Here is a 26961-nt window from a genome sequence, read left to right on the forward strand (position 1 = left end):
AAAAAAAAATTCACCTGCTCGGATGCGTGCAGCAACTTTTGGCCAATTTTAATACTTTGTTTTTTTTAAAAAAAAATACAAAGTCAGATTTATTACTGTTGGTGTCAGCCCGCATTGTAGCTGGAACAGTACCGTTCCAGCTACAGTGCGGGGCTTCCCCTTGCCAAACATAGCTGATATATTAGTGGAATTTGTCAAATGTTGGCATAGAATTTGACTATGACTAAATTATTATTTTGACTTACCCGAAAAATTACTAAATTATTTTTAGTGGAATTTGTCAAATGTTGGAATAGAATTTGACTATGACTAAATTATTATTTTGACTTACCTGAAAAATTATTAAATTATTTTTTTTACCGTGAAAAACAATTTGTAATTTAGACTCATTTATCCCTAAAATATACTAATATATCTTGCCATCGATCATGGACAATATATGGACCGATGCCATCTGGAGTTTGGATGCATCCACTTTCCGTACAGTCTTGGAAAAGATATATCACACAGTATAGTACACACAAATTGGACCTTCATCTCTTCATGGACAATAGAGGACTGCTGCATTGTTCACTTCTCCCGTATTCGTAAGGTTGCCAAATGGGTTTGAAGCTTCTCCAGCTCAAAGGCCCGTCCCTCCAATTATTGCAGGATTCCCACTCACGCCCTCTTGGGCATTCAATACCGGCTACTTGGCTAACCATAATTCCAATAGTAATAATTAAGATTGACATAATAGAAGGGGGTGGATGAATCAAGTGGGTGAACTCTAAAATAAAGTCATAATACCTAATAGTATATTAAAATATTATCATAACTCATATTTAGTATATTAAATAGTTTAGTAATTAAAGAAATATTTACATATAACCAATTATCATACATGTAAATAACTAAGTATAATTAATATACACTAACATATTAATATTTTAATTATCAACTAACTAATTATGTTAGTATATTAACATGCTACGTACTATACTAGTTAATTCTTAATAGTATGTTAATATTTATACACTACAATATTATATATATATGAGCTAATAAGTTGAGCCTTATACGAGCTATGTTTAAGAGCATTAATCGATTGAACAACCCAAAAGTGCGGCTACTACGGAGTGCTTTGACCTCAGCAAACATGCAAATAAAAAATCAACCAAATCAATAGTTGTTGATGAAACTCTATACCCTCATTCAATTGAGTGGGAGTTTGGACTTGGCAAACGAGCTCTTGCCACGGGAAAGGAAAGTGAGGCAGGCAAAACCATTCCCATGGTTGATAGTGGAGCAAAGGCCGAATAAAACATGATAGGCATGCCTTATCATCCAAAAGGATGTAGAAAGAGGAAGGATTCGCGGGATCCAGAGTCTGAGTTAAATTTATCCAAGCTAATCTCAAGCAGATTCGTAAACAGACTTATTCATTTACAACTCCACTTAAATCACTCTTACCACACAAACTCAACTTATGGCACAATCACCTAGGTCGAGCTCCTCCCCCAAGTTTTATCCATGCCCACATAGCCTTTAGCTCCCCTGATCTCAGGCCAAAACACCTTGACGCCAAATAGAGTTAAGATTGTTCCGACAACATATTATAACAATATAAACTAAGAATTGAAAATTGAAAAATAAATTCATTAAGAAAAAAAAAATAACAAATATGGAAGAGAAAGACCGTAATTGCCCAAAATAAGCAAACAACTAAATAATTCTGAAAAACTGAAATTTAATGGATACTTTAAAACTGAATTATTCCATTGAGTGTATATCCCTTACATAGAAAAAATTAAACAAAAAAGACCATAATTTTTTTCAATAAGACAAAAATACCCCTATAAATTCAAAAAAAAAAAGGGTAAAAAGACTATATTGGGTGTGTTTTCTTTCACTTTTGATTGCTTTTTTCTTTATCAGAATTGTTTGGATATTTTTATTAAGGAATAAGGAATAATGACTCAGCCGCAATATGATAGCCCCTCCCCCTTTTTTTGGGAAAACTTCATTAAACCCGTGAACCATAAGATTTTGAGAAAACACCATAAATTTAAAAAACTCTCAATTTATCCTCTTGATTCCTTGAACTTTCAATTTCAAACAATTTATCATCTCCTTCTGTCAGATTTTAGACGTTAAAAGTGATAAAATGACATTTATACCCCAAACTTTTTTATAAAATTCCAAATTTACCTTTAATTTTACATTAAATTAAAAAAAAAATCAAAGGGTAATTTAGGTTTTTTAGGTATTTCCATTAAAAGTTAATGACTAAAACTAAACGGCAGAGATAAATTGATTGAAATTAAAAGTTGATAGAAGTAAATTGAGAGTTTTTGAATTTTGAAGATCTTATTAAAATTCGCGATAATTCAGGAGATTAAAGTGAAGTTTTCATCATTTTTTTTATTCATTTTTAGTGAGAATGATAGCACTATTAGTAATTGGTAAATGCGCAACGCACCATGTATGCATGCGTGGTATCACGTAAAAGTTACAAAGGAAATTTATCAACTGTACAATGTTGGCAATGTAAGAGCATAGCCCTCAGACCAAGTTTCTTCTTCCAGTCATAATCATAAATAGTCAAGTGCTAACATCACCAGACCTGAAACTTGGTGGGTCCATTGATAATCCAACTCTAGGATTTCCAAATTCCCTCAGAGTGACTCGGACCAACACTGAGGTTGGATGGTACCTTATACCCATGCTTATGTTGTTTACCTCTTCGCTTGGGTTCCCTACAGTATAATCACCAAAGGCCTCTTAGCTGACGTCCTTGCAATCTGCTAGTAACCATGGTTAAAACAAAAGTATAATTGATAACCTGCATTACAAGCTAGGAGCTGAAAATAAAGTGGAAAGAAATCACATCTTGAATGAGCATTATTAATAATGTAATGTAGGTGCCACACTATTAAACTGACCATAACAAGTTTTTTTCTTCCTTTTTTTTTTTTTTTTCCCCCCTGTTATTCCCTGTTCGAAATTAAGCTAGGCAAGCATCTCCGAATTTTCTGTTGATCAAACAGAAATCGGGTTATTTCAGACTTGAATAAGATAACAAAGAAAGAGAAGCAAATAACTGACCACAACTGAAAGCATAACCGCACCCCTAACCAAACACCTAATTGTGGCTCTAAAAAAAAACCTTGACAAATGGGTTCATTTCTTTTATCGCCAAAACCCAGGCTAGCATTCATCTTTGAGGGGGATCCACTGTCCGAACATTTGCTCCGGTCATTCCTTCAATTCGGTCTTTGGTAATCTCCACAAAGTGACCCACAATTTCATGGAACTGCTTCAAACCTGACAGGGGGAGAATGATGGAGGACCTATCAGAACCTGCAACCTGCAAAATTCATAGCATTCCAGGATAATATGCATCTATATTTGTCATCATAAACCTTCAACAAGAAAGTACACGAACAAATGTTCGGTAGGCTCTCTAAGAGAAGTTTTCTCTGTGCACACCTCAGATATCCTTAGGAAATGGCCTCTGTTATTGCTTCCAAGATCAAAGAAGAATCTTTTCTGATCAGCTCTAATTACTTTTGAAGCCCCCATGCTACTAATTTCATCCTGTGCTGGCAATTCAACAGACCTGTCCACATTCAATTCAGAACTTGGGGCAGGTTGACTACTGTGGCCAGAGATGAAGCCAGCGCCTACATCATCTGAAAGCCCAAGGCGTTCCGAAGGTTCAGAACTTGGCTGTAAGCATGCAACAAACAGGGAATTGTTTAAATAGAGAGGCAAAAAAAAAAGTGACATCAGAAGTGGAAATGTTTTCACAGGGAAAACAGGAAGGAGAAAAGTTTATGCATGAAAAATAGGGACACACCTGATTGGGCAATATGAAAAGCCTTGATGCTTCATTTATCTCTGCTAAGATGTTTCTAAATGCCGCCCATCCTTCATCCCTGGAGCTTCCTGCCGGAACAATGATTGTACTGCGATTTCTACTAACAGAAGCTTCAGATACCTGCATAAGCAAATCTATTAGAGCCATTACTCTCTGGGAACAAAAAATAAAAAGTCTTAACTTACAATTTCCTTCTCCTGTTCACAATTGTTAGTGATCATGAAAAGCAAGATCATAACAATTACCAGCTCAGGTAACTTATGACAGATGTACAATAACGTTTAGAAGGGAAAACCAAGAGTACATCTGCTCAAGAAAGTTTCAAACTGGAAGAAACTGGATCAATATGCCCTACCTTTGAGGTGTTAACAATCAAAAGAGCGGTGAGCCCAAAAGAAACTGACATTGTCGAAAAGTGGCCTCTCTAATTTGCGAACTTGAATCCCAATGTAGTGCAACACTCCAGTTTCAGTGATGGCTGGGCCAAAAAGTTGCCAAAGGCTACTCCTCAAGCGGGATAGATAAGTTCAATTGGTCAAAGGGTGCTTCACAAAGAGGGTGATGATTTGGTAGTAAGATTCTTAGCAGGTTCATCATTATATTACTAAAAAATAAAGAAGATACGAAAAAAAAAAAAAAAAAAAGGTTTGGTGGCTTGGTGCTGAGAGAAAACTTTCGCAGAAGATTATTCCAGTTCTTAGGATTTGATACAGCAAGAGCACTGACAGACAAAAGAAAAATGATTGAGAATGTAGATTGAGGGAGAGTGGGGCAGTTCTGAGGAGAGCATCAGGCTAATAGTCAGTGCTTTAGGTTCCCTGATGGCTACTTCAATATTTTTTTGAAACCATCCACTAAGAGGGTTGCCATCCAAGCATTAAGGTCTCTTTCTCTAGGTACATTGAATGGGACAAAAAAGATTGCTAGCACAAGGGGCTACTTATAGTAGTAGTGGGTCTCACATAAGCTAATGAGAATCACCAGCGTCATCATCCAGCCAACTGGAATCATTTGAAGCATGGCTTGAAGCCATTTAATGTGTGGGACACACTAAGGGTAACACATGTCCCAGAAATCAGTAGAGCGTCAGGTGTCCCAGAGGAATGGGTGAGAGAGAGACCAAGTACACCCTGTACCCTTAGGAAGGCTGTGGATGGTTGCATAGGTTGAGTACAACCTCCAAAATATAACCCTCAACTCTAGCCACCAAGCTAATATCCGTTAACATTTGCAAACTGACTCAAGAAGGAGCTTGCATGATTCAAGGAATTGAGTTGAGACATCCTTTCTTTTCATTAAATTAGCAACGTAACTGACAGGCTCCCTAGGCCCTGTTCCCCAAATAGGCAGGGCAGCAAGTACATCGGACTGCTACTCTCATACGCGCAGCAAGATGTTAACCTCTTAACCCCTTCAAGTACCATATAATTTGGGTTACATATAGTGCACTATAAAACTGGGGTGCATGGAGAAACGCAAACCCCTCAAAAAAGTATTTTGTAGGCAAGTCATAATTGGCTAAAAAAGCAAGGATTTATATTTGAAGTAGTGAATTATCTCCCATAACACATGTAGGAGCAAAGATGGCGGAGACATGATAGAGCTCAAGCTTTTTGAAAGTGCTTAAATTTGCTTTACATTCAAGAACATTTTTGAGTGAAGTATGTTAAAATGAAAGTAAACTCAAATCTTAAATTTGCAAAATTGGGATCTAAAAGTCAAATCAAGTAAAATATTTCATCATTTTTTTTTTTTTAAAAAAAAAGAACTACACTTGAAAAAATTGTCATGTCCCTCCAAACTAAAAAAATTTGCAATTGACCCTCCAAACTATTAGCTCCTTTGTCATTAGGGTTTTGGGTTAACTTGGATGGAAAACGCATGAAAAAGTCTATTATGCCCGGGTGAAATGTATGGAAATTAAAAGAAATCCCCGGATGAGACCCATAGCGAGGTCTCCTCCATCCGTAGAGACCCATGTGGGTCTCCTCTTCCATGGGGACCCACATCTCTGTTTTTTTTTTTCATTGGATTTAACGAAAAATTTATAACAAGGGGATAAGTGAACAGAGCAAGTAGTTTGGAGGTCAATTGCTTTTTTTTTTTTAGTTCAGGGGACATTGCAATTGAGGTGATAGTTAGGGGGCTAGATATAGTTTCCCAAAAATAAAAATGAAAAAACCAATACCAATTGCATGTTTCTCATCTGACTTCCAAATCTTAAATCTCATACAACCCCCATCCCCAATTTTGTCCCCCACATTTTTTAAGTTTCGGCCCTTATACTTATTTTTTTGGGGAAAATTTAGAAAACTCCATTTGAACTTCCACTCGTTTTGATACTACCCCTAAAAAAAAAAAATTTTAAAAAAGGGTTTAAAAACTCTCAGTTTAGGGTATTGAACTTTCAATTAACCCATTTCGTTAGGATTTTCCATTAATTTTTGTCAAAATGCCCAAAATACCCCTATGTTTTTTAATTAAAAAAAAAATTGCAAAGATTTTTTTTATATTTTTAAAAAATAAATAAATGCTAGAATCCTTACAATTTTTTATTTTTTTATTTTTATTTTTTTTATAATAAAAAACAATGGTATTTTGAAAATTTTGACAAGATTTAAAGGAAAATTCTAATAGAATGAGGTAATTGAAAGTTCGATACCCTTAATTAAGAGTTTTTGAACTTCGAGGGATTATTTTCAAAAAACATCAAAGTTTAGGGGGGTTTTGTGAAGTTTTCCCAATTTTTTATATAGATAAAGCAAATTCATTAAAAGTTCAAGGGACACAACTCAAGTACACATGTGCATACAAGAGAAAAACACCCATCAAGATCAAGAATGAGAAAAGAGAGCGCAAAAATCTACAAAGCTAGAATTATTGGAAAAGGTGTAAAACGAGATCCACTCAAAGAGTGATTTAAGAAAACACAGTTGTAGCTCTGAGCCGTCTTCTCGCAATCTTCAAACAATGTTAAAATCACTATCATTTTGACCAAACCTTCCTTTCTAGCATGCCAAGAGCTCCACCTATCATGTAGGCATACCTTCTAATACAAACATCTGAAAAACCGAATTCCACATCTCTCTTTCAATATCACAGTGAAGAAGGAGATGATCATGTGTTTCCCCACTCTTTTGACACATACAACAGCAATCCATCACAATGATGTGATGCTGACGGAGATTATCCATACCAATAATTTTTCCTAAGGAAGTTGTCCAATTGACAAAAGCCACCCTTAAAGGAGCCTTTAACCTCCAAATGTTCGTCGGAAAGAGGAATCAATGCGAGGAATGAGAACTATATAAAAAGTTGACCTCAAAGAATCGTCTTTTTGTAGGAATTCAACGGAGCTTATTTTCATGCCCCAACCCAACCTAATGAAATATAGACCATTGAAAAGAGAAGAGACAATGTTCACCTCCCAATTATGCAGCAATATGATAAATTCATATCCTAATGCATCTTTCCACTATGAGCTAACATGTGGTTAGCCACCAAAGCATCATTATCCCGTGCAATGCAAAATAACTCCAGAAAGGTTTCCTTTAGAGAACGTTCCCCACACCAAATGTTGTGCCAAAACCTGGTTCGACCACCATCAAATACCTTGATACTAACAAAACTAGTGACGGCATTCGAGGCCCTCTTAATATGTTTCCAACTCACCTCATATGACCCAGTGACGACATTAGAGCACCAACCTCCCGCTTGACTAACATATTTTTTAAACATTACCGGTCGCCAATAAGCTTCTCTCCACAACATACTGGCCCTCATACTAGGCATAAATCTAAGTAAAATTCCAACACCAAGTGTAAGACTGATAATGCATATTCCCTTAACAACCATACATGGTAGTTGGAAGTCATGCTATGTTCAGGCTACAAGTATTTAGCAGCTCCTATGATTCACTACATGCACTTACTTTCTCATGTTTATCATACAACAGTAGCTCAAGGCATGACTGCATAACCCCCTCCACTACCCCATCAGCAACCAACAGTGTTAGTACCTAATCTAGATCCATCAGATGAATTACACCTAAATGTGGGCAACATGAACATAAGACAATTTATGAATATTATAACAAAGTAGCTACCAGTGTCCAGTTAGACATCATTAAAAAAAAAAAGATAAAAAAAAAAGAAGTGCATGCATCATGTACATAACATGAGCCTCTAACCTAACTGATGCATGGGGCAAGACACAAATTCTAATTTAATTTTAGAGATCAATTATATTTTTTAAATTTTCTGGTAATATTGGCCCTTGTAGTTTTTATCTAGGTCCTATTAGTTAATTGGGTTATTAGTATTTAGTTTTATGTTTTATTTAATTTCAAGAGTAAAGGATGTTTTTGGTAATTCAATAAATAGGCTTTGCCCTATATTAGGGTTTAGTTGTTAGTCTATTAAGTGTGTTTTTTACTCCAATGGAGGCAGAGTTCGATGAAATAAAAAAATATGTGAAATTGATTCTCCTTTTTCTCTCCTTCTCTCCCCTTAGCTTCTTCTTTCTTTCCCCCTTTTAGCTTTTTTCTCTCTTTCTCTTCCCTTAACTTCTTTCTTTCTCCCCCTTTTAGCTTATTTATCCTCTCTTTTTTTTTTTTTTAAATAAATAATTCAATCTCATTAAAGAGCATAGAGGGGCATAATCCCAATATACACTACACAGGAAGTATACCTTTCTCCTCCCTTTTCCCTACTTTAACCATGTAATTTTTGTAATTATTGTTGGTTCTACATCACTAACGCTGGTTGTAAGCTACATAAACTTTAAAGTAATATCAGAAAAAGGCTCCTAAACAAGGAGTAAATATGGTGTCAAGGGCAAGAACCCTTACACCAGTTGTAGTTAGGTAGGTGAACTCAATATAATTTCAATCACAAAATGCTTAGCGAAGTCAGTCACAATTGGTATTAATAGCGAGGAAAACTGCCAATTTTTGTCCTCTCTAGAAGATAAAGTAAACTCTCATCAGACAAGATACTGACTTTTCAAGCAGCTGCCACATTCAGAAATCTGATAGGCAAATAAAAAGGGGTAAAAAGGGACACAAACCTAGGACACATTTGTGGATTCCTTGCCCTTGCTTGAAAAAAAACAATTGTAACTTTCATCCATCGACATATTATTGAATACAATTCCCAATAAATGTAAGCATATCCGTAAGATATCCAATAAATGTCAGAATATCCAATTGACCATAAAGACACGTTATAAAGCAAAGTACACAAGATGCATAAAATAAAAGAAGGGGAAAAAAGGAGGGTTGAAAGGAAAGATAACCTTATACTTGAACCCAGCCCAACAAAATAGATCCAACCTAGTCTGTATGTATTTGTCTGTGTGATTGTATGCGGGTTTTGGCAGGACAAAATCTAACTCAAAAACCTAGAACCTGAAGTGGAATTGGGCTGGGTGCAGTTGAAGGCAGTCTATCTAAGCAACGGGTTTTGCAATGGTTAACGTTGAATCTGACCCAGTCCACCAAGATACAAACTTATGCAAACTTTAAGAGAGTAATAGTTAGGAACTCTATGATTCTCTATTATTTCTGATACAATGATACTAGTTACACTCATATGTCAAGGATGGTTGATAAGACTTTCTTTCCAGGATATCATGATCCCATCAGAAGGTAACGGAAAGGAAGAGAAAATAGATGAAAGGCATCAACCAAGGCTGGTGATACCCACTCCACGAAGTTATAGAATTAGTTCAAAGCAAATGCTGATGTGGGGCAATGTGTGTGCATTATACAGTGGAATCATCTCAAATCGAAACGCATTGCTGAATTTAAAGTGTCAAAATATAGAAAAAGTTGTGATGTAACAGAGAACGGAGAACCACAAAAGCAGCACGAAGTAGTAATATGTGAAGAGCGAAAGCAATGGGTAAACAAGAATGTAAAAAATGATGATATAGTAGAAGAGAAGTTTTTCGTTTATAGAAAGAAAACAGGGGGGAAAACAGAGGAAGGAGGGGGAGGAAAGAGTGAGCACCTTCAAGAAGCGACCCCTCCGATTTTCGCCAATGTCGAAGTAAAACACCTGAAAAGTAAACTAATCAGAAGAAGAGAATGGATAAAAAGGAAAAAAATAAATAAATAATTAAGGGCGAGGGCAGAGAAAGAAAGAAGGAAATGCCTTGGTGTCGAGCTGCAATTCCTTGCTGAAGACGTCCTGATCATCGGAATTGACATAGTAATTGAAGAGATCCAAGAACCAGGAAATGCCGGAGAAGGGGACGATGATGGTGGACCTGGTGGCAGAGGTCTTCTCGGAGATCTTGAGATAGCGGCCCCGAGGGTTCTCCTTGAGATCGAAGTAGAAGAGCTTGTGCTCCACCTGCAGCGTTTTACACAGCAGCTCCACGTCATTCCCTATCCCTCCTCCTATCATCCCACCACCACCACCACCACCGCCGCCGCCGCCAGCAGCAGCGCTCCCACCACCCGAATTCCCCTCCATTCAAAAACTCTATCCCTAGCCCTAAGCCCCAAAACCTTAAGACCTTGACCGCTCTAAATCAAAAGCAAAGCAAAAACACTCACTCGGGCTTCGAATCGAGCAAATTGAAGAAAGAAAAGACTAATCAATTATGGTTTGAGAGAGTGGTAGGTAGCAGATCTGAAGAATAATTGGAGGATGGCTCACAATTAGTAACAGCGGTTCGTTCTGTAAATTAGGGGTTTGAAGGAGGAGGAGGAGGAGGATGATGGATGGGAGACGGTGGGAATTGACTCAGTCCCTTCTTCATATTTGGCCTATTATTTTTTCTTTCATATCATATATTCATAAAAATTCATACTATTACTACCAGTAGTTGGTATTTTATAATAATAATTCAAATGCTCTCTCTCTCTCTCTCTCATGTCCTAAACAACCAAAATCGCGTTTTTTATGGGAAGAGAGGGGGAGGGAGGCGCTTGCATCTGTTAACTATTCACTCGCTGTTAGTATTCCTTTTGCTTGCAGTAACTAATTCCGGAATTCCCTTTATACATCATACATCCATCACCTCGTTACAGACAAAGCTAAAACTTTTCATCCGCTGACACCAGTTACCGCCCAACCGCTTTTTAATTGACTTCCACGACGATGTTCTTTCCGTGACATCTAAAGCTCTGATTTTTTTTTTTAAAAAAAAAAATTGGAGATACTGCTATTTACCTTCAGGCTTCAGGAGGAATCATCCTCGGACTCGGTGCAGCTCCTCTTTTTCTTTTTCTTTTTTCCATTTTTCCTTTTTTGTTTTTAACTTTGCATTCAAAAGTAAATGAGAATAACTCCGGCCCAACAAAGTCGAGACTCTATGATTCAGTAGTAGGCCCAAAAACAAAAAAAAGGGAAAAAGGACTTTTATTTTTATTTTTATGGACATCGTCAGCCTGGAACCTCGTACTTAAGGCTACGCTCAGAGAAGAGAGAGCTCAACTCAACGGCCGGCCCCTCTTCTCTTCTTTCAAGTCAAAAGCAATGCTCTGCTCCCGCCTCCCAAGATCACCCTCCTCCTCCTTAGGAATAGGAATAGGAGGATTAATATTCTTATCCAAATACAGATGCAAGCGGTTGATATCTACGACAGCAGCTCCAGACCTGGTTTGTTTGCTAAAGCGGTGCTCTGACCTCAACCACATATTCCAAACCCACGGCTACATGGTTCTCAGAGGCCTTGACCAGGACAACCTCCTCCTCAGCCGATTCATTTCCGCCACATCCTCTTTGGGCTTCTCCGATTACGCTTATTCAGTCTTCACCCACAAAACACAACCTGACATATATCTCTATAACACCATGATCAAGGCTCTCTCTCAGAGTCACACTCACTCTGCTAAAGAGGCCATCTTTCTCTATAACAGAATTCGATTCGCCGGCTTACGACCCGACACTTACTCTTTCCCTTTTGTACTCAAGGCCGTTGTTCGACTATCCGCGGTTAAATTCGGAACTGTTATTCACTCTCAAACTATAGCCACTGGGTTGGACTCCCATGTTAATGTGGTCATCGCTCTGACTCAAATGTATTCCTCCTGTGGATGTGTTCCCGACGCCCGTAGACTGTTCGACGGGGTGAGATTTAGAGATGTCGCCCTGTGGAATGCAATGGTTGCAGGTTATGCCAAGCTTGGTGATCTAGACACTGCGCGGGAGTTGTTCGACCGCATGCCTGAAAGGGATGTGATTTCTTGGACTGCCGTCATTGCTGGGTATGCTCAGATGTCCCTGCCTGACGAAGCCATCTCGCTCTTCCGCAGAATGCAACTTGAGGATGTGGAGCCTGATGAAATCGCAATGTTGGCTGTACTCTCTGCATGTGCCCAGTTGGGGGCCCTCGAGCTAGGGGAATGGATTCATAACTACATAGAAAAACACGGGTTATACAAGATTATTCCTCTTAACAATGCACTCATTGACATGTACGCAAAATCGGGCAACATTACGAAAGCACTAGATGTTTTTCAAAGTATGAAGCATACAAGTGTCGTAACTTGGACAACGATTATTGCTGGACTGGCTCTGCATGGACTTGGAACAGAAGCTCTTGATATGTTTTCTCGCATGGAAAGGGCTAGAGTTAAGCCAAATGAAATCACTTTCATCGCCATCCTTTCTGCTTGCAGCCATGCTGGATTGGTCGAAGTGGGGCGCTGGTATTTCAACGACATGAGATCAAGGTATGGCGTTGAACCACAAATTGAACACTATGGCTGCATGATCGATTTACTAGGTCGAGCCGGTTACCTCCAAGAGGCGCGAGAACTAGTTAGGCAGATGCCATTTGAACCAAATGCTGCTATATGGGGCTCTCTTCTTGCTGCCTCTAACATTCACGGTGCTGCCGATCTTGGAGAGCATGCTTTGCGGCATCTATTAAATTTGGAGCCGCATAACAGTGGAAACTATGCACTTTTATCTAACATATATGCTGCTCTTGGTCGGTGGAATGACTCTGGGATGGTAAGGAAGGTGATGAGAGACACGGATGTAAAGAAGATGCCAGGTGGGAGTTTCATTGAAGTGAACAATAGGGTTCATGAATTCATTGCAGGAGATAAATCACATCCGCAGTTCGATAGGTTATATGAAGTTCTATGTACGATAAATGGACATTCGAAGATGGTTGGGCATGTGCAAAAAAGGTATATGAATAAGTAATCAGTATTATATATTATTTACGACATATGGTTTTGCACTAGCTTTGAGTACCATTAGGGACATATATAATGTGTCATAACCACCTGAATCACCTGATGTGCCACCACTGCCTCACGAATTAAAAACTTAATTTATTCCAACTCATTGATAAGATTTGACCTTAAACTTGTTTAAACAAGATCAGATGAGCACCATCAATGTTTTTTGGACTCCTTTGCAGTTGGGAGCCATTTTCATATTGTAAGATGTACTACGTGACGTTCTAGACATCGTGGTCATGAAGAAAGCTTCAGTGCATCAGCATGTTTTTGCCAGCCATTTCATCAACAAAGCAGGTATTTTATTGCAAAATCTATGTCTTGTCAAGAAGCTGAATGGTTTAGCTTTACAACGACTTAATTGTAGGGGCTTTCTTTTCATTCCCTTCCCCTTCCTGCTGCCCATCCTTCCATGTCCTGCTCTATATTCTTACAGGCATAGCGTGCATGAACCACCATGTCTATCGAGGGAATAATGGATCAGCAGCATTCATAATATTGGCTTCCCTAGTGCACCCGATATGTTCCTTTTTTATGTCAGAACCTGTTAAAACAAATACGAAGGAGCCATTCAAAAGAACTCATACGTATTCCATCTTTTTGTTGGCGGTCAATAAAAGACTATTTGGAAAGCCAATTGGCACCAATAATTGGATTTCTCTAAATTGTTGGTCACTGATTTTGAATAGGTCCATGGTAAAAAGTAAAGTAGTGCTAGTTGCATTTCTAGTGTCACGCATTGGTTTAGGTGGCAAAGCCTCATAGGTGTGGGGTGGAATAGTCTTGGGTAGCTCTGGCTTCATAAATTTTACAAACCTTTTGGTCGGTAAGGGTTTGCTTTATTTGTATCTCTGTCTGTTTTTTTATTTTATATTTCTAAAATATGTGTGAACTAAAAGGTTGATGGCTCATTGAGATCTCCTTAAAGAACACTAATGCTTTTTGTTAGACTTTGGGAGTAATCTTGTAACACCCCACCCCATTGACACACAATATTGTCTGCTTTTGACTTCCCTAATCCCAAACCAGACTTCCTAGGAGGTCACCTTTCCTGGTACTACTCTCGCGTAAACTTGCTTAAGTGCGGAATTCTGATGGGATCATGATCATCACAGCTTTAAAACACGTTGTTGTCATAAATGATGTAAGTATACATATAAGCACATCTCCATCTCCATACCCAGGCAATGCGGGACGCCACAAATCTATAAACTTGTTAAAAAAAGAAAAAAAAAATGTTTACAAATTTATCCGAACAAATACATTTACAATTTTTTTTTTTCTCTAAAAGATTGCATGAAGTAAAAGGTTGATGCCTCTTTCAGATCTATTTGAATAATAATGATGCTTTATTTGAAACTTTAAAAGAAGGCGCTATTATCTCCAAAACAAGTAAATGAGCTCAATGCATAAAAAGATGTGCAAGAGAAATAGGAGTAATGCTACTCTTTACATCAATTTCACGCCAGCTGACATGGGAAACTACTTAAAACATGTCACATCAACAAGTGTGAAATGGGTTTGATAAATGGGTATGAATAGTAGCATTACTGATGCAGATCGCAAGGTCTCCTGGAAGTGCGATCAAGTGCACGTGTACCTACGATCGAGCGCACTTCTAGACACTTGCGCACCAGGCCCCTGGTTGTGCGATCGATCGCCCCTGTAGTTGCGATCGAGCGCACTCGGGCATATATGTTCCGCAAATAGACATCAGAGACACTTATCTTAGTTTTAATCTTTTGTTTTAAACTAGGTTTCTGTGTTAGTTTGTTATTCTATCTTATCTTGCAGTCTTTCATTTTGAATTAGGTTCTTTGTTAGTCTTCTAGTTTAATCTTCTTTCATAAACTTCTAAACCAACTTTATTTCATTGTTATTTTAGGGCTAAGAGTCTTGGGCTATAAATATATGCTTATAGCCTTTAACAATTCAGTTTATGAATATTATTGAGTTTTGTTAAATAAAGAATACTTAGTCTCTATTGTTTGAGAAGATTTCTTTGATTCTTGTGACAGTCTCACAATCTTAGAAATATTTACCCCTTCAACTTGCTGTTTTTCTTGTTCACCACAATCCTACGCTGCATCAATTACTCAAGAAATAATTCCATTGATACACTTTTGTGTGGTCAATGCAATTTTTCCTAAGGCACATCCAAAAATTTGGTATTCTCTTTATTCCTTTAGTTGGAGGGTTTCAGCTACAGACGTAGGCATAAATCTAGATATGGTACACAGAAACATCTTGGTACATTATGTGCATGAATTACGCATTTCTTTATTAGAATGAAGTTCCTACCTAGCATATACAATAAGAGGATCACATTGCAGGTCCATTGAGAGTTCCACCCTGACTGCCACCAGCAAAAAATCAGCAAGTAATGTTTGCAGAACTCCTTCTCGTCACGGAGTCACTTCAAAGCATTAAAAATTGCCAATAGAGTCACTAAACGCTTTAAAGCATTAAACCATAGAAGAAGTCATGCTCATAACCCAACTTCTGAAATCCCAATCCTAGAAGTGCACTGAAGTATACAATCTGAATTTTCTGTCTAAGGAGGTGCAATATCCCTGACCACAATAGAATAGAAAACTTTTTAGAATTTGTTAATATGTGAAGGAACCATTAGCTGTTAGTTGTTAGCCAGAGTTTCAAGTTTCATATTTTGTGCAAAAGTCGGCCTGTAAAACGTGTTGCTTGAGAACAATGATCTGGATCAGCAAATTAGAGTTACATTTAGTTGAGACTTTATATTCCTTACCTGCGTTCTGTTCATATTCCTGTGATTTATCACAAGGTGTGGTTAGTTCCTCTGGACTTGGATTGACCATCAATTGAGCTATTTGTGATCTCAATTTTTGTGGGCAAGGTATTGTCCCTTTCATTGAACTTCTAGATGAGGTGTCAAAGTCTTCCTTTTTACTATTTTCCACACCTATTACTGCAGGCACTTGTTGACAATCTGGTTCCACAGCTGATGAGGACAATGAGACGTTAGAATCTTCTTTTGGGTTGACAACACTATAGTCTAAATCAGATGGCAACACGTGGCAACAACCAATGTTCTTTGGCAAGAAACTATCGGGGCATCTTGTTTCACCTTTTACCGCCTGAATCATAGACATTAAATTGACACCATTATCATCATAATCTGGATAGAAAGTACTGCCACAAATATTGGGTGAAAAAGAAGTGCCACGCTCATTGTCCACTGTTAATGGGCAATGTACCAAATCTCTTTTTTGTATCATTAAGTCACCATCAATCACATGCAATACACACTTGGAACCAGATCTTGAGTCCTTACTGAGACAGTCCTCCATAAGTGTTTGAGGTTTATCAATCACCTCTTCTAGTATGGATCGTCTAATTCCCTCAACATCAACTTGTTTCTCCAATTTTTCAGGGTAAAAGATCTCTTTCTTTTTAAAGTTACAATTATGCACTTTCCCATCTCTAAGCTTGTGTTCTTGCTTCTGCACATTCAACCCATATTTCTTCTCAGAAGTAGGAATAGCTAGAACCCTTTTACTCCTATAAGAATAACTACCGATAGAAGGTTCATTCTTATGTAGATGAAGCCACTTGTCAACCTTCATAAAATTTGTGGGGCTACATTTATTTTTCAGTCTATTTCCATATTCCTCACTATGACTAAGTTGAGCATTTTGATAGATTGAACCCCTTGGTGATGTTTCCTGTTCTGGGAATGTAACCGCTTTAATATCACATTCAGATGTGTCTTGGCTGTATTCTGTTTCAATATCTGCACTACCTTTCATGTTCAAACCCAACACACAGCTACTTCTGGATATACTGCACTCTGAGCTGTAGTCTGAATTACCCTTTACAGGGAAGGTCACAGACTCAGCACGATGAGACACTGGCCTTCTCCTTCTTGCAGGGAATATGTGTTTCTCTTCCAAATTTTGGTAATCTACTCCAGATTTTCTTCTGCTGCATATAGTTGGCCTCATAAATCTTGGTAACTGTGACATGATACCTATGGGGACATCTCCAGTCTTGTTACATAAAATTTCCAGATTAGGTTGGGGCATTCCAATAGATAAATGGGTAGCATCCAGCTGCTGATTGGAATTTGGTCCTGTCCTCGATAGTGTTTCTAATTTCTCGTTTAACCTTTCAATGTTTCTCTTAACATTTCGACGCTCTTCCTCGACCATTTTCATCTTTTGCTGCAGATTTATCATTGCATCTTCCCTCTCGTTCCTTTTTTCCTGCTTTTGAAAATTTCACCTCAGTGGTCATATCAAGTTGCACAAGATCAAAATGGATATAAGACGAAGCAACATTAAGCATCAGCCACCATGAAGCTTGGAAATGGCAATTCTAGCCAATAACCAGGTAATGCACCCTACTTATTAGTTCTTGGTGGAAATGTCTTTATTATCATTTTGTTTTTTTTGGGCGCTGAGTACTGTCATTGAATTGTGATTACTCACAGCCGTATTGGATGTTATTTGATGCACCAAAATGCTTATTCATAGGTTATAATCTATTAAATTGTTAACAGGAAACATCTAATATAGTGCATCTTTTTCAAAACTGTAATTTTCCTGGATAATAATAATAGATTAACTAGACTATTAATGTATTCTTCTTTTGTCCTGTGTGATTCTCTTCAAAGTCATATTTGAACATTCTATATATGTGGTTTCTTTTTCTTTTTTCTTTTTGACTCTCTTGTTACCTTTTTTATTGGTAATATCTGTTCCTCTAGATATACAAAATTTAATAAACATGTATCTTGTTCCATCACAAAGGCTAATAACACATTAATTCATACATGTAGCATAAACTCATCAACATCTTATCAATATTTAAAGAATTGAAAACATCAAGTATGTAACTTTTTCTTGGATCCAGATAATTTAAATTTGGATCTTCTTTTAACTGTTTAATCCGTACTTTTCCAGCTTCTATAATTGAGCAGTAAGCATTATTAAATTTCTTAAATGGCAACGTAAGATACACAATGTTAAATTTACTTACAGTTGAATCTACAGTCCCCAGATCAATACTTCTAGCCCTTGTTGCAAAATTTAAAGAACATATTGTCTCACACAGATCTTCTTCTTTGGGACTAACATGGACAAGCATCAGCGTTTTTGAACCCTCTCCTGAAGTTAAGGAGATGTTGGATGAAGGCAAGAGAAAGTTTATATTAGGCTGATGAACAAGAACAATCATATGCATGCCAAAGGCACTGATAGGAAGAGAACATTCCAATGAAATATTCATACCGTCTCCCTCCCTAGCAGACATTTACATGGAATTATTTCCATAAGTAAATGTGACTATGAAAGAAAAGATACATGTTTACGTTTGCTCCATGAGTTTCCTAAGTGGCACCCTTGAATGGTAAATACTGACCACCACCCATCTCATACCATATATATGATAAAGGTTGGGAGTGGCTTGTTAGGGCTTGTGATTTTTGTAGTTTGACTATATGGTATGATATAATGACTAGATTGACCATTTCACATGACAGGTAATAAAAAGGTCAATAAGGAAAATAATTACCGAGGGAATCTTTAAGAACTTGCGTCAGCTTGCTATTCCTGTCAGAAAAAAAAAAAAAAAAATTGAAGTTCTCATTTAGGGTTTGATCCATAATGCTGGAGAAGCCACTAAATATCCAACCCTTATTGATAGGTATAATCATACCTAATGAATCATCACTATTTCATATATATTTGGAAACTGGAAGTTGTTAGTCAATTGATCTCACTGACCACGGATGGGTCAACATAAAACAAGAGCGGCATTTAATGAAAAGCACCTTTCTAATTCATCTCAAATTCTACATTAATTGAGTTTACTTTGATAGTTTTCCTGTGGTCTGTGAGAATCTCTTTTCTACCTTAATCAATGATGTGACTTTAGTTAGAGCTAGATGACGGAGAATATACACACACACACATGTATAGCCAGCTGCTACTCAATCAGGAAAAAGGCTTCATTGAGTTGAGTGTTGCTGTTACCTATAAGGTACATGAAACCTTTTTCTTTGAAGGGCATTGATTACATCTCCAAGAGCAGAAAGTGCTAAATTAATGGCTTTTCCTTCTTCAAATCTTCTCCCCCATGCCTTCGTCTTTAGTACACGCTCACTTCCACCAAGGTCAACAAACCAAACTTTATTTGTTTCCCTTTCCCTCTCAGGGGCATTGAAACATGTGATCGATAGGCGAATCAGGCTATTAAAGCAGCAGGCAAAAGGATAAACTCAGAACAGAAAATCATTATTGTTCATTGATCAGTTCTAGAATTAGTACTTCGAACTCAAAGCAGATTTATGGTTTTCAAGCTTCTCTGTCACTCCTGCTAAACAGAGCTCAGTACTTTGGGCCCCTGTTTATTCAAACGTTCAAGGCAGTTCTTTATAATTTTAATAAGGGAAAGGACTTACCTGTGTGATCTGCTAGAATTCATGTTAGAATTTGTTGAAGCAGTTGATCTGGACTGGCATCCTAGTCTATACAGTCTCAACGCTTGGTTGAAGTCACTCACTTGGATGGCCACAAGGTTGTCTATTTCAATCCCTCCCTTAGGATCTGTTTGGATAGAAAGACTGTATAGAATGTATAAAATTATGTCAGTAAGCACTGCCTTCACATTTAGAGCATTAACATCCGGCTCAGCAAATTTTAGCTAAAAAATCACCTTTTATTTTAGCTACCCACTTTTTCAAAGCATCTATATCTGGCTCAACATTTTAGCTATTTGGTTTCACTATTCCATTTAAATATTCTTTCTCTATTCTTTCTTTATTTTTTTCTCCAACAATCATATTTCTTAAACTTTGATTCGGTTCATGGATATTGGGTTATTGAGAAAAGCAGTACACATGTTCGGTTAGAGAACAATTTCAATGAAGGTTATACGTCCTCTCAATTTCAACGAAATTGGTGGAAAATTATTATGATTTATATTAAATTGTACCAATTTAATAGTATATATTACCATTTACTGAATATGTTATTAAAGAATTTAATAATACCCATACGAAAAAACCAAAAGATTGAACCAAAATTGCAAATTTTAGTATACCCATAAGTTCAAATATGCAAAATAAATTTGATAAAAGGAGGGAGAAAGAGGCTGATTTTATATTTTATAGGAGATGATAAAATAATTTTTTATTAGAAGAGAAATGATAAAATAATTGCTGAGCCTTGTAGCTGCTCAACAACTTTTTGGCCAATTTAGCTAGCCAGATGAGGAGTGTTTTTGGCTACATGGCTCAACATAATAGCATTTTTGCTATTTTGTTGAGCCGGATGTGAATACTCTAACAAGTAGAAACTTAGAAAGGCCCAATCATATTATTCTCCAGTAAGCTTTCATCGTAGTCAAGGCAACAATGAGAGATGCATTTGGCTTAAGCATTTGAGAATCATAGTTGAACATATAGTGAAAATATGTCTATTGTCTTCTCTAGTGGTCATGGAAATTTCAAAGGAAAAGTGGAAACTTGAAGTTGGTCAATGTTACCTTTTGATTTTTCTTTGTTCATTTAAGACGAATGTGTCCCATAAAAAGAGTAATGTGCAGCAACAATGTGAAATAAGAAAACTTTAGAATGACTTTTCGAAGAGTGCTTAATTGAGAAGAGTTTACTTCATTTAACAGTGGACAATTTAGTGCAGGAATAGAACCAATGGTTAAGGAGCTGCAGATTGTCAGTGTATGAAAGATCAACCATAATCCTAAAATGACCGGACCAAGAGTTATCATAGATATTGAGAATTGATGTAAATAACAGTTTTGTCAAATTACATCAGGGATGTAAGCTCTGATATTCATTCTCTATAGACACATGGTAACCATGTGAGCCAGAACTAGTACTTACGTTCGGTTGGTTGAGGATTGCAGTCCAGAATTTAGGTATCACACATACATTACTGGCAAGTTTTGAACTTTGACATGCTAGGTTTAACATGTGATTTGATTCAGAGGATCCCACTTCCTAACCTCAATATAGAATGAAAACAAATAAAGCTGAAGGAACTCAATCAACTATGTCAGTTCCAAATCCATCTTAATACCTTCAGAATGTAATGAAGGGAAGGACCAACTACCCAACTCAAGTTAGTGCTTAGGGGTGAAATAAATGATCGGATTTGATCTGGAGCAAAAAGTTTACCCCTATTAACCAATTTTTTTCTTCTACTAATCATATTTCCATTTTGGGTGTGTGGTAATTGTAGCTAGGTAATTTAATGAAAATCTGGTACCAAATTATCTTGTTTAGATTTCTCTGCAGAAGTGGGCTGCTTATAGGTTGAATATGCAAGAAGAATAGGCTCCAATTTTCTTTACCTTAGATTTCATTTATGTACTAATTAAACATATCAAAAGTGAGCATTTAAAATGAAGTTCCTGAAGAATAACTGCCTATAAGTGCATCTCACCATGGGGGCATAGGATCCATTGCTTTTCTTGGTTGAGGGATGAGCAAGTCTTTGAGATTTCCCATGTAAATCTCAAGCATACTGAAAGTGAACAAAAATGTATGGTTACTATCCACCGCTTGCTTAAAGAGTGCTTCAATTGCACGGGGCACCACCCCTGGAAAATCTGGAGTGCCTTCCTGTGATCCAGGAAATTAATTTAGAGATAGCATTAATTAACTCAAAGCTACAAAGTGGATTAGTATGTTAAGTCATCAGTGAAGTAGGATATGAACTACAATCTGTGTTTTATCAGTCATAATCAGGTTTTAAGCCAGAAACGCCAAATAATTTGGTTGAATATGCTATAGAAGTGATAACTTATTTGAGTCACTTTGCAGCAGAAAAAAGATTAGCCAGATCAGGGCATGCCATGAGTTTGAGGGCACCAAGTCTTCAGTATTTTGGTGTGTTTGGGAAATTGATACCTTGAGGAGTTTTTATTTTTTATTTTTTGTTAGTGAGCCCATAACATAATATGTTGAGGCATCACACAACCCAAAAGCTTAGAACATTAGCAGCAGATGCCCTATATGCCATTCACTTCCTTATATTTAAGGAAAATTTCAAAAAAAACTACAAAAATCTACTCACATTAGATTCCCTACATTTAACCAAACCTCAAGGTTTGCTATAGTGTTTCCCAATGTGTAGAGAACCAAAAGTGGTTCCCCATACATTATTTTAATATAAACATTTTTCTTTTCACTCTCCTCTTTCATCTTTTTGTCTTTAATTGGAGATTGTGTGAAGAAAAGTGAGGGTAGGTAGGAAATTGTATTTTGTAAAGAAATAATATTTTAATGGTATAGGAAAAGATAAGGGAAATTATTGTGAAATATATTTTCATAGAGTCAAGCAAAAAGTAGTTTTGTACCCTAAACTTAGCGAAAATCAAAGGAAAGCTGCTGCTAGTGCTCTTAAGCCTATAGGTTTGGGCTTAACAATGCTATATTAACTATTCATACTTCTTACATATTTCCAATGAGAGACTCTATCATTTTACACTCACATATATATACTCAACAATGTCCCTCTTATGACTCACAAAAAAAAAACAATGTCCCTCTTATGTGTGAGTCTATCACCACATTGCTACAAACGGAAGCCTTATATTAATCTTATGGGCCCTCTCCAAGATCACTTGTGGGTTATGTGAGTTTTGTCCGCGCTACGCACCTTTGTCCCTACTTCATGGACTCTCGTTGTGCTTTGTCCCATTAACTTTTTTGCTCTTTCTCTAGGGACCCTCGTTCATGCTCATAGCTTGCACCTTTGTTCAAACTCCATGAACCATTGTCAAGCTCATGCCATGAACCTTTGCCCTTCACTCCAAGGACGCTCATCCATGCTCGCACCTTGCACCTTTTTGTCCGTACTCCAGGGAACTTTTGTCTATGCCTATGCCACTCCACCATACTGCACACCACCATCAACTCTAATACCACTTGTTAGGAAGATTGATATCTTGAGGAGGTTTTTTTTTTAATGATCCCATAATGTAGCATGTTGAGACACCACACAATCCAAAAGCTTAAGTTTATAAGTTCGAGTCCAACAATGCTATATTAACCACTCATATTTTTTACATATCTCCAATGTAAGACTCTACCCTTTTACACTCACACATATATACTCAACATGGTGCATTAAGCCTAAACCATGTGATAGGTCAAAGAACAAAGACAAGCAACCAGAGAGCTCCTTTGGAGTAGGAAAGACCACAGTAGCTCTTTTCGGGTAAGGGAGATCATAATTGTTTGATAAAATTTCTCTATGAGGATTTGTTTATTGATCTATGGTCTTTAAAAAATAAGCAAAGCTACTGCAATTCTAATACAACTCTAATCCCAACCCAACTAATACTTCCAAATCATAAGAGATAAGAGTCCTAAACCAAATACCTATTAAGAGTAAATGGTCTTTAAATCGACGACAATAGGATAACCCCTAAATTGGTAAAATTTCAAATGTTAAAATTAACTTAAATCCTAATCTTAAATATCCTAATCCTACTAAACTTATCTCCCCTAATCTTATCCCTAACACCATGTTGCTTGGCTATGTTATGTGTAAACTTGTAATGACTCCTGAGCATGTTTAGTAATAAGCCCATAATGGCATAAGAAGGTCCTCACCATGGTGAAAGTCTTCCCTGTGCCTGTCTGCCCATATGCAAAAATGCATGCATTGTAGCCATCTAGTGCCGATTTAATGACTGGTTCAACTTCAGAGAAGACTTCATCTGAAAATTGGCAATCTAACTCTTCGTTACAAAACAGACTAACTATATTTTATTTTCTATTTGCAGATAATGAATTGATTCGTTTACTTACATGCTAAGAAGAAGAAATGATATGAGAAAAAAGTTTGATATAATTCAAGCACCTTGTGATGAACCTGGTTGGAAAACGTTGTCAAAACTGTAACTTTTGCTCTTATTATCTGAAAGCCTTAGAAGAACATTACTTGAATCGAAAGCTACAACAGGTCTAAAATGGCCAAAACTCTCCCCCACCATGATGGGCCTTATACGACAAAATACACGAATGTTTCCTGCAGTGCAATATGATGAGCACATTACTGCAATATATATTGGTGTGCCCAGCAAAGAAGCTACAAAGAATTTTCAGGTTGAGTGCAACCTATTATCCAATGAACTGATGACCCTACTTCATCTAATTTGAACCCTTCTCCAAGATGACTACTCAAAGTTTATGATTTGGAAGAAGGCAATACTCTTCCTTAACCATTTAGCATTGCAAAACAACTTTCATTCTACAAAGTAAAAGATAGTTTTGATTGAGAATGACTAACCTTTCAAGTCCAGAAAATCATTTAGGACCTGCCTTCTCTGAATATTCAGTTGACTTATGCTGGCTGTTAAGGCAGCCAGTTCATCTGTTCACGGGGCAAGAAAAGTGATAGGCATGGCCTAAACAGTAATTTTGAGTGAAGGTGAAATTTCACATGCATGTGCAGGCACAGACGTCTGCATTCAGGGATACATCTGCAAACATGAAAAAGAAAGGATTTACCTTCAATCTTTGAGATTGCACCACCCAAATCATCGTCTTTGTTTCCAAAAGAATCACTTGTCTTAGGGTTTGCTGACTTCAATTCAATGGATGGTCCTTTAGATCGTTGGCTTCTTATTATATCACAAACTGATTTGACCCAGCTGGAAGTAAAATGTGCCTTCCGTCCTAGTAGGGAATTAATTGTTTCTGTAAGGTTCTGAACAGGTTTTCTTGGCTCCATGGTCTTTGTCTTCTTCTGCTGAAATATGTTATAGCAGGTTAGTCTTCCCTCTTCTCCTCTGTCCTTTTATCCGTTCTGTATGTTGTAACTGTACATAAATCGAACAAATGGATATGATATTGTAGAATCAAATGGATAATTGGATACATTCTAAAATCAATTGTGCAACTTAAGTTAATAGAGAAACGGGGGAAAGATATATATCTTTATGATGGAAAATGTCTCTCTTGTAAACCATTCTTACAAGATTTTTGTAATGATACGAAAGCTCTATTATCAATAAACATGTAACACATACCTCTCATACATTTAGTGCATGGAGCACATCCTCGCATCATGACACGATTTTTTTTTTTTTTTTTTTGGTTACAAATTTTTTGGTATTATAGCATTCCTCAATGTTTGTTACTGAGGAACAAGTGGTTTAAGAAGAGGGATTCACCTTTGATAACCTTTAAAAGTGGGTCAAATGGTAGTCAAATAGATTTCATCCTTTAAAGGTTGACAGGGGATGTTGTAGAGATTGTAAAGTGATACCAGGAGAGAGCAGAACCAGCCAATATAGTTTGATAATAGTATATGTTCATATTAGGAGATGCATCAACTAGAACTGGGTGGCAGAAGTTGAGGGCGAAGAAGCAAGTTTTGTTTAAGAATAATATGGTCAAAGAAGGCAAATGGGGCTTAGATAAAGATGCAAAGGAAGAGTGACTGGCTGCTAAGGAATCCCATAGTTAGTTAGTTTGCTAAGTCGATCAATCTGTTACAGTTTAGGTTTAGAAGGCATAAAAGAGTTGGTGCAAGAGGGACATCATAAGTCTCTGAGACTGAGAATCAGCAATCAGTGGAGACAGAAAGAAGGAAGCTCAAAACCATGAAAGGAGACACAATCATAGTTTTATTGGTAAACGAAGATATAAAAGAAAATGTAACAGTAAGATGACTGTGTTTCATTTAGTGAAATATTTGGTGAATGAAGCTACAGAGAGAGTACCACTAATCTGGATTTCTCCGCTTAGCGCTTCAAAGCTCAACTGCCCGAAAATTGGATGTCGGAACAAGCGGTCATGGACCGTGAAAATGTCAAGTACGGCAACAAGGGAGTCCCAACTTATATCTCACCAGCTAGTCATAACCTTTGAATGAGCAAATGCCCATTTCAAAGAATTTGGAGTAAAATATTATAAGCATAGCTGAAGAAGAAGCAGAGAAACAGAGCAAGGAAAGAGAGAGAGAGAGAGGTAGTTGAAATCTCACAGGTGGGCTCAATGCTGACGAAAGAATTTATGTCTCTGCTCTTGCTATGACTAAAAGCTATTTCATCACGTAGGAAAAAACCCTGCAAACTTTTTTCTTTATCAAGACATCTATGAAGGCCATGTGAAAGCATGAAGTTAAGCCACATTTTTTTCATATATATTTTTACAGACAATCATTGTTGGATTCTTGCTTCTTGACAAAATACCTTCCCTCTCACTGCATGAGAGAGAGATAGAGAGAGCAGCCTGTTGGTGAGGGCCCCATTATGGTTTGCAGCATGAAGCATTTTCACTCTTCAGCCCGGTGGGTAGAGTGAAAGAGCCTTAAGTTCACTTTCACTGTCCCAGACTAATTTAGCTGCCATTAATGACTTTGTATTAGAGCTCACCAACCAGGAGCTTTCCACATTCTCAATCTTCCAATCTCTATCAGGCTCCTATCTTTAATGGATGATCGAGTATTTGAAGTTTGCAAACTACTCCAAGATAGACCAATCAATGGACCTAAGAAAATTCGGTTCCATCTTACGATGATGACCCAAACAACAACAACAACAACAACAAGAAAAAAATAAATAAAATAAATAAAAAATAAAAAAATAAAAAAAGTTATGATCCAACTTCCTTTTCGATTAATAATGTGTAATTGCTTTTGATCTTGTTAAAAAATGACATAACAAATATTTACAAAACCCAATTCTTTTTTCTTTTTTTTTTTTTGTCCTTTTTCTCCTGGCATACAAATTTCTCTTGTTATGTATTAAATTAAGTTAAAAGACAACCAAATGTTCACTAAACTTATTCTTTGTTTGTTTGTTTTTTTTTTTTTTTTTTTTTTTTTTTGTCCTTAATTTTCTCTAGGCATAGGCCGAAAACTGTTCCTCAAAAAAA

General features: G+C 37.0%; 3 protein-coding genes across 5 annotated transcripts; 1 reads left to right on the forward strand and 2 right to left on the reverse strand.

Moving 5' to 3' along the window:
• Positions 1-2487: 2487 nt before the first annotated feature.
• LOC132164489 (transcription factor Pur-alpha 1) lies at positions 2488-10813 on the reverse strand. The gene is made up of 5 exons (XM_059575010.1): positions 10018-10813; positions 9874-9921; positions 3842-3982; positions 3472-3711; positions 2488-3349 (listed from the first exon to the last, which is right to left on the reverse strand). Exons 1-5 carry the CDS (start codon positions 10339-10341, stop codon positions 3197-3199), a joined length of 906 nt encoding a protein of 301 aa, XP_059430993.1. The 5' UTR covers positions 10342-10813; the 3' UTR covers positions 2488-3196.
• A 505-nt stretch (positions 10814-11318) lies between these two features.
• On the forward strand, positions 11319-24677 carry LOC132164533 (pentatricopeptide repeat-containing protein At5g56310). 3 transcript variants are annotated; one of them, XM_059575060.1, is made up of 4 exons: positions 11319-13013; positions 13250-13364; positions 17273-17435; positions 24533-24677. In XM_059575060.1, the coding sequence occupies exons 1-2, from the start codon at positions 11350-11352 to the stop codon at positions 13293-13295; spliced, it is 1710 nt and encodes a 569-aa protein (XP_059431043.1). In that variant the 5' UTR covers positions 11319-11349; the 3' UTR covers positions 13296-13364; positions 17273-17435; positions 24533-24677. The 3 variants fall into 3 exon arrangements, with proteins under 3 accessions (XP_059431043.1, XP_059431041.1, XP_059431042.1); XM_059575058.1 differs by lacking the exon at positions 24533-24677 and having other exon boundaries at positions 17273-17599; XM_059575059.1 differs by lacking the exons at positions 17273-17435; positions 24533-24677 and adding an exon at positions 16018-16086.
• LOC132164532 (kinesin-like protein KIN-14T) lies at positions 15241-25124 on the reverse strand. The gene is made up of 11 exons (XM_059575057.1): positions 24589-25124; positions 24368-24451; positions 23939-24106; positions 23689-23795; positions 21512-21690; positions 19507-19668; positions 19079-19294; positions 18618-18655; positions 18084-18211; positions 15832-17308; positions 15241-15640 (listed from the first exon to the last, which is right to left on the reverse strand). The coding sequence occupies exons 1-11, from the start codon at positions 24809-24811 to the stop codon at positions 15525-15527; spliced, it is 2898 nt and encodes a 965-aa protein (XP_059431040.1). The 5' UTR covers positions 24812-25124; the 3' UTR covers positions 15241-15524.
• Positions 25125-26961: the final 1837 nt, after the last annotated feature.

This window comes from Corylus avellana, chromosome ca10, assembly GCF_901000735.1.
Source record: "Corylus avellana chromosome ca10, CavTom2PMs-1.0".
NCBI lineage: Eukaryota > Viridiplantae > Streptophyta > Magnoliopsida > Fagales > Betulaceae > Corylus > Corylus avellana.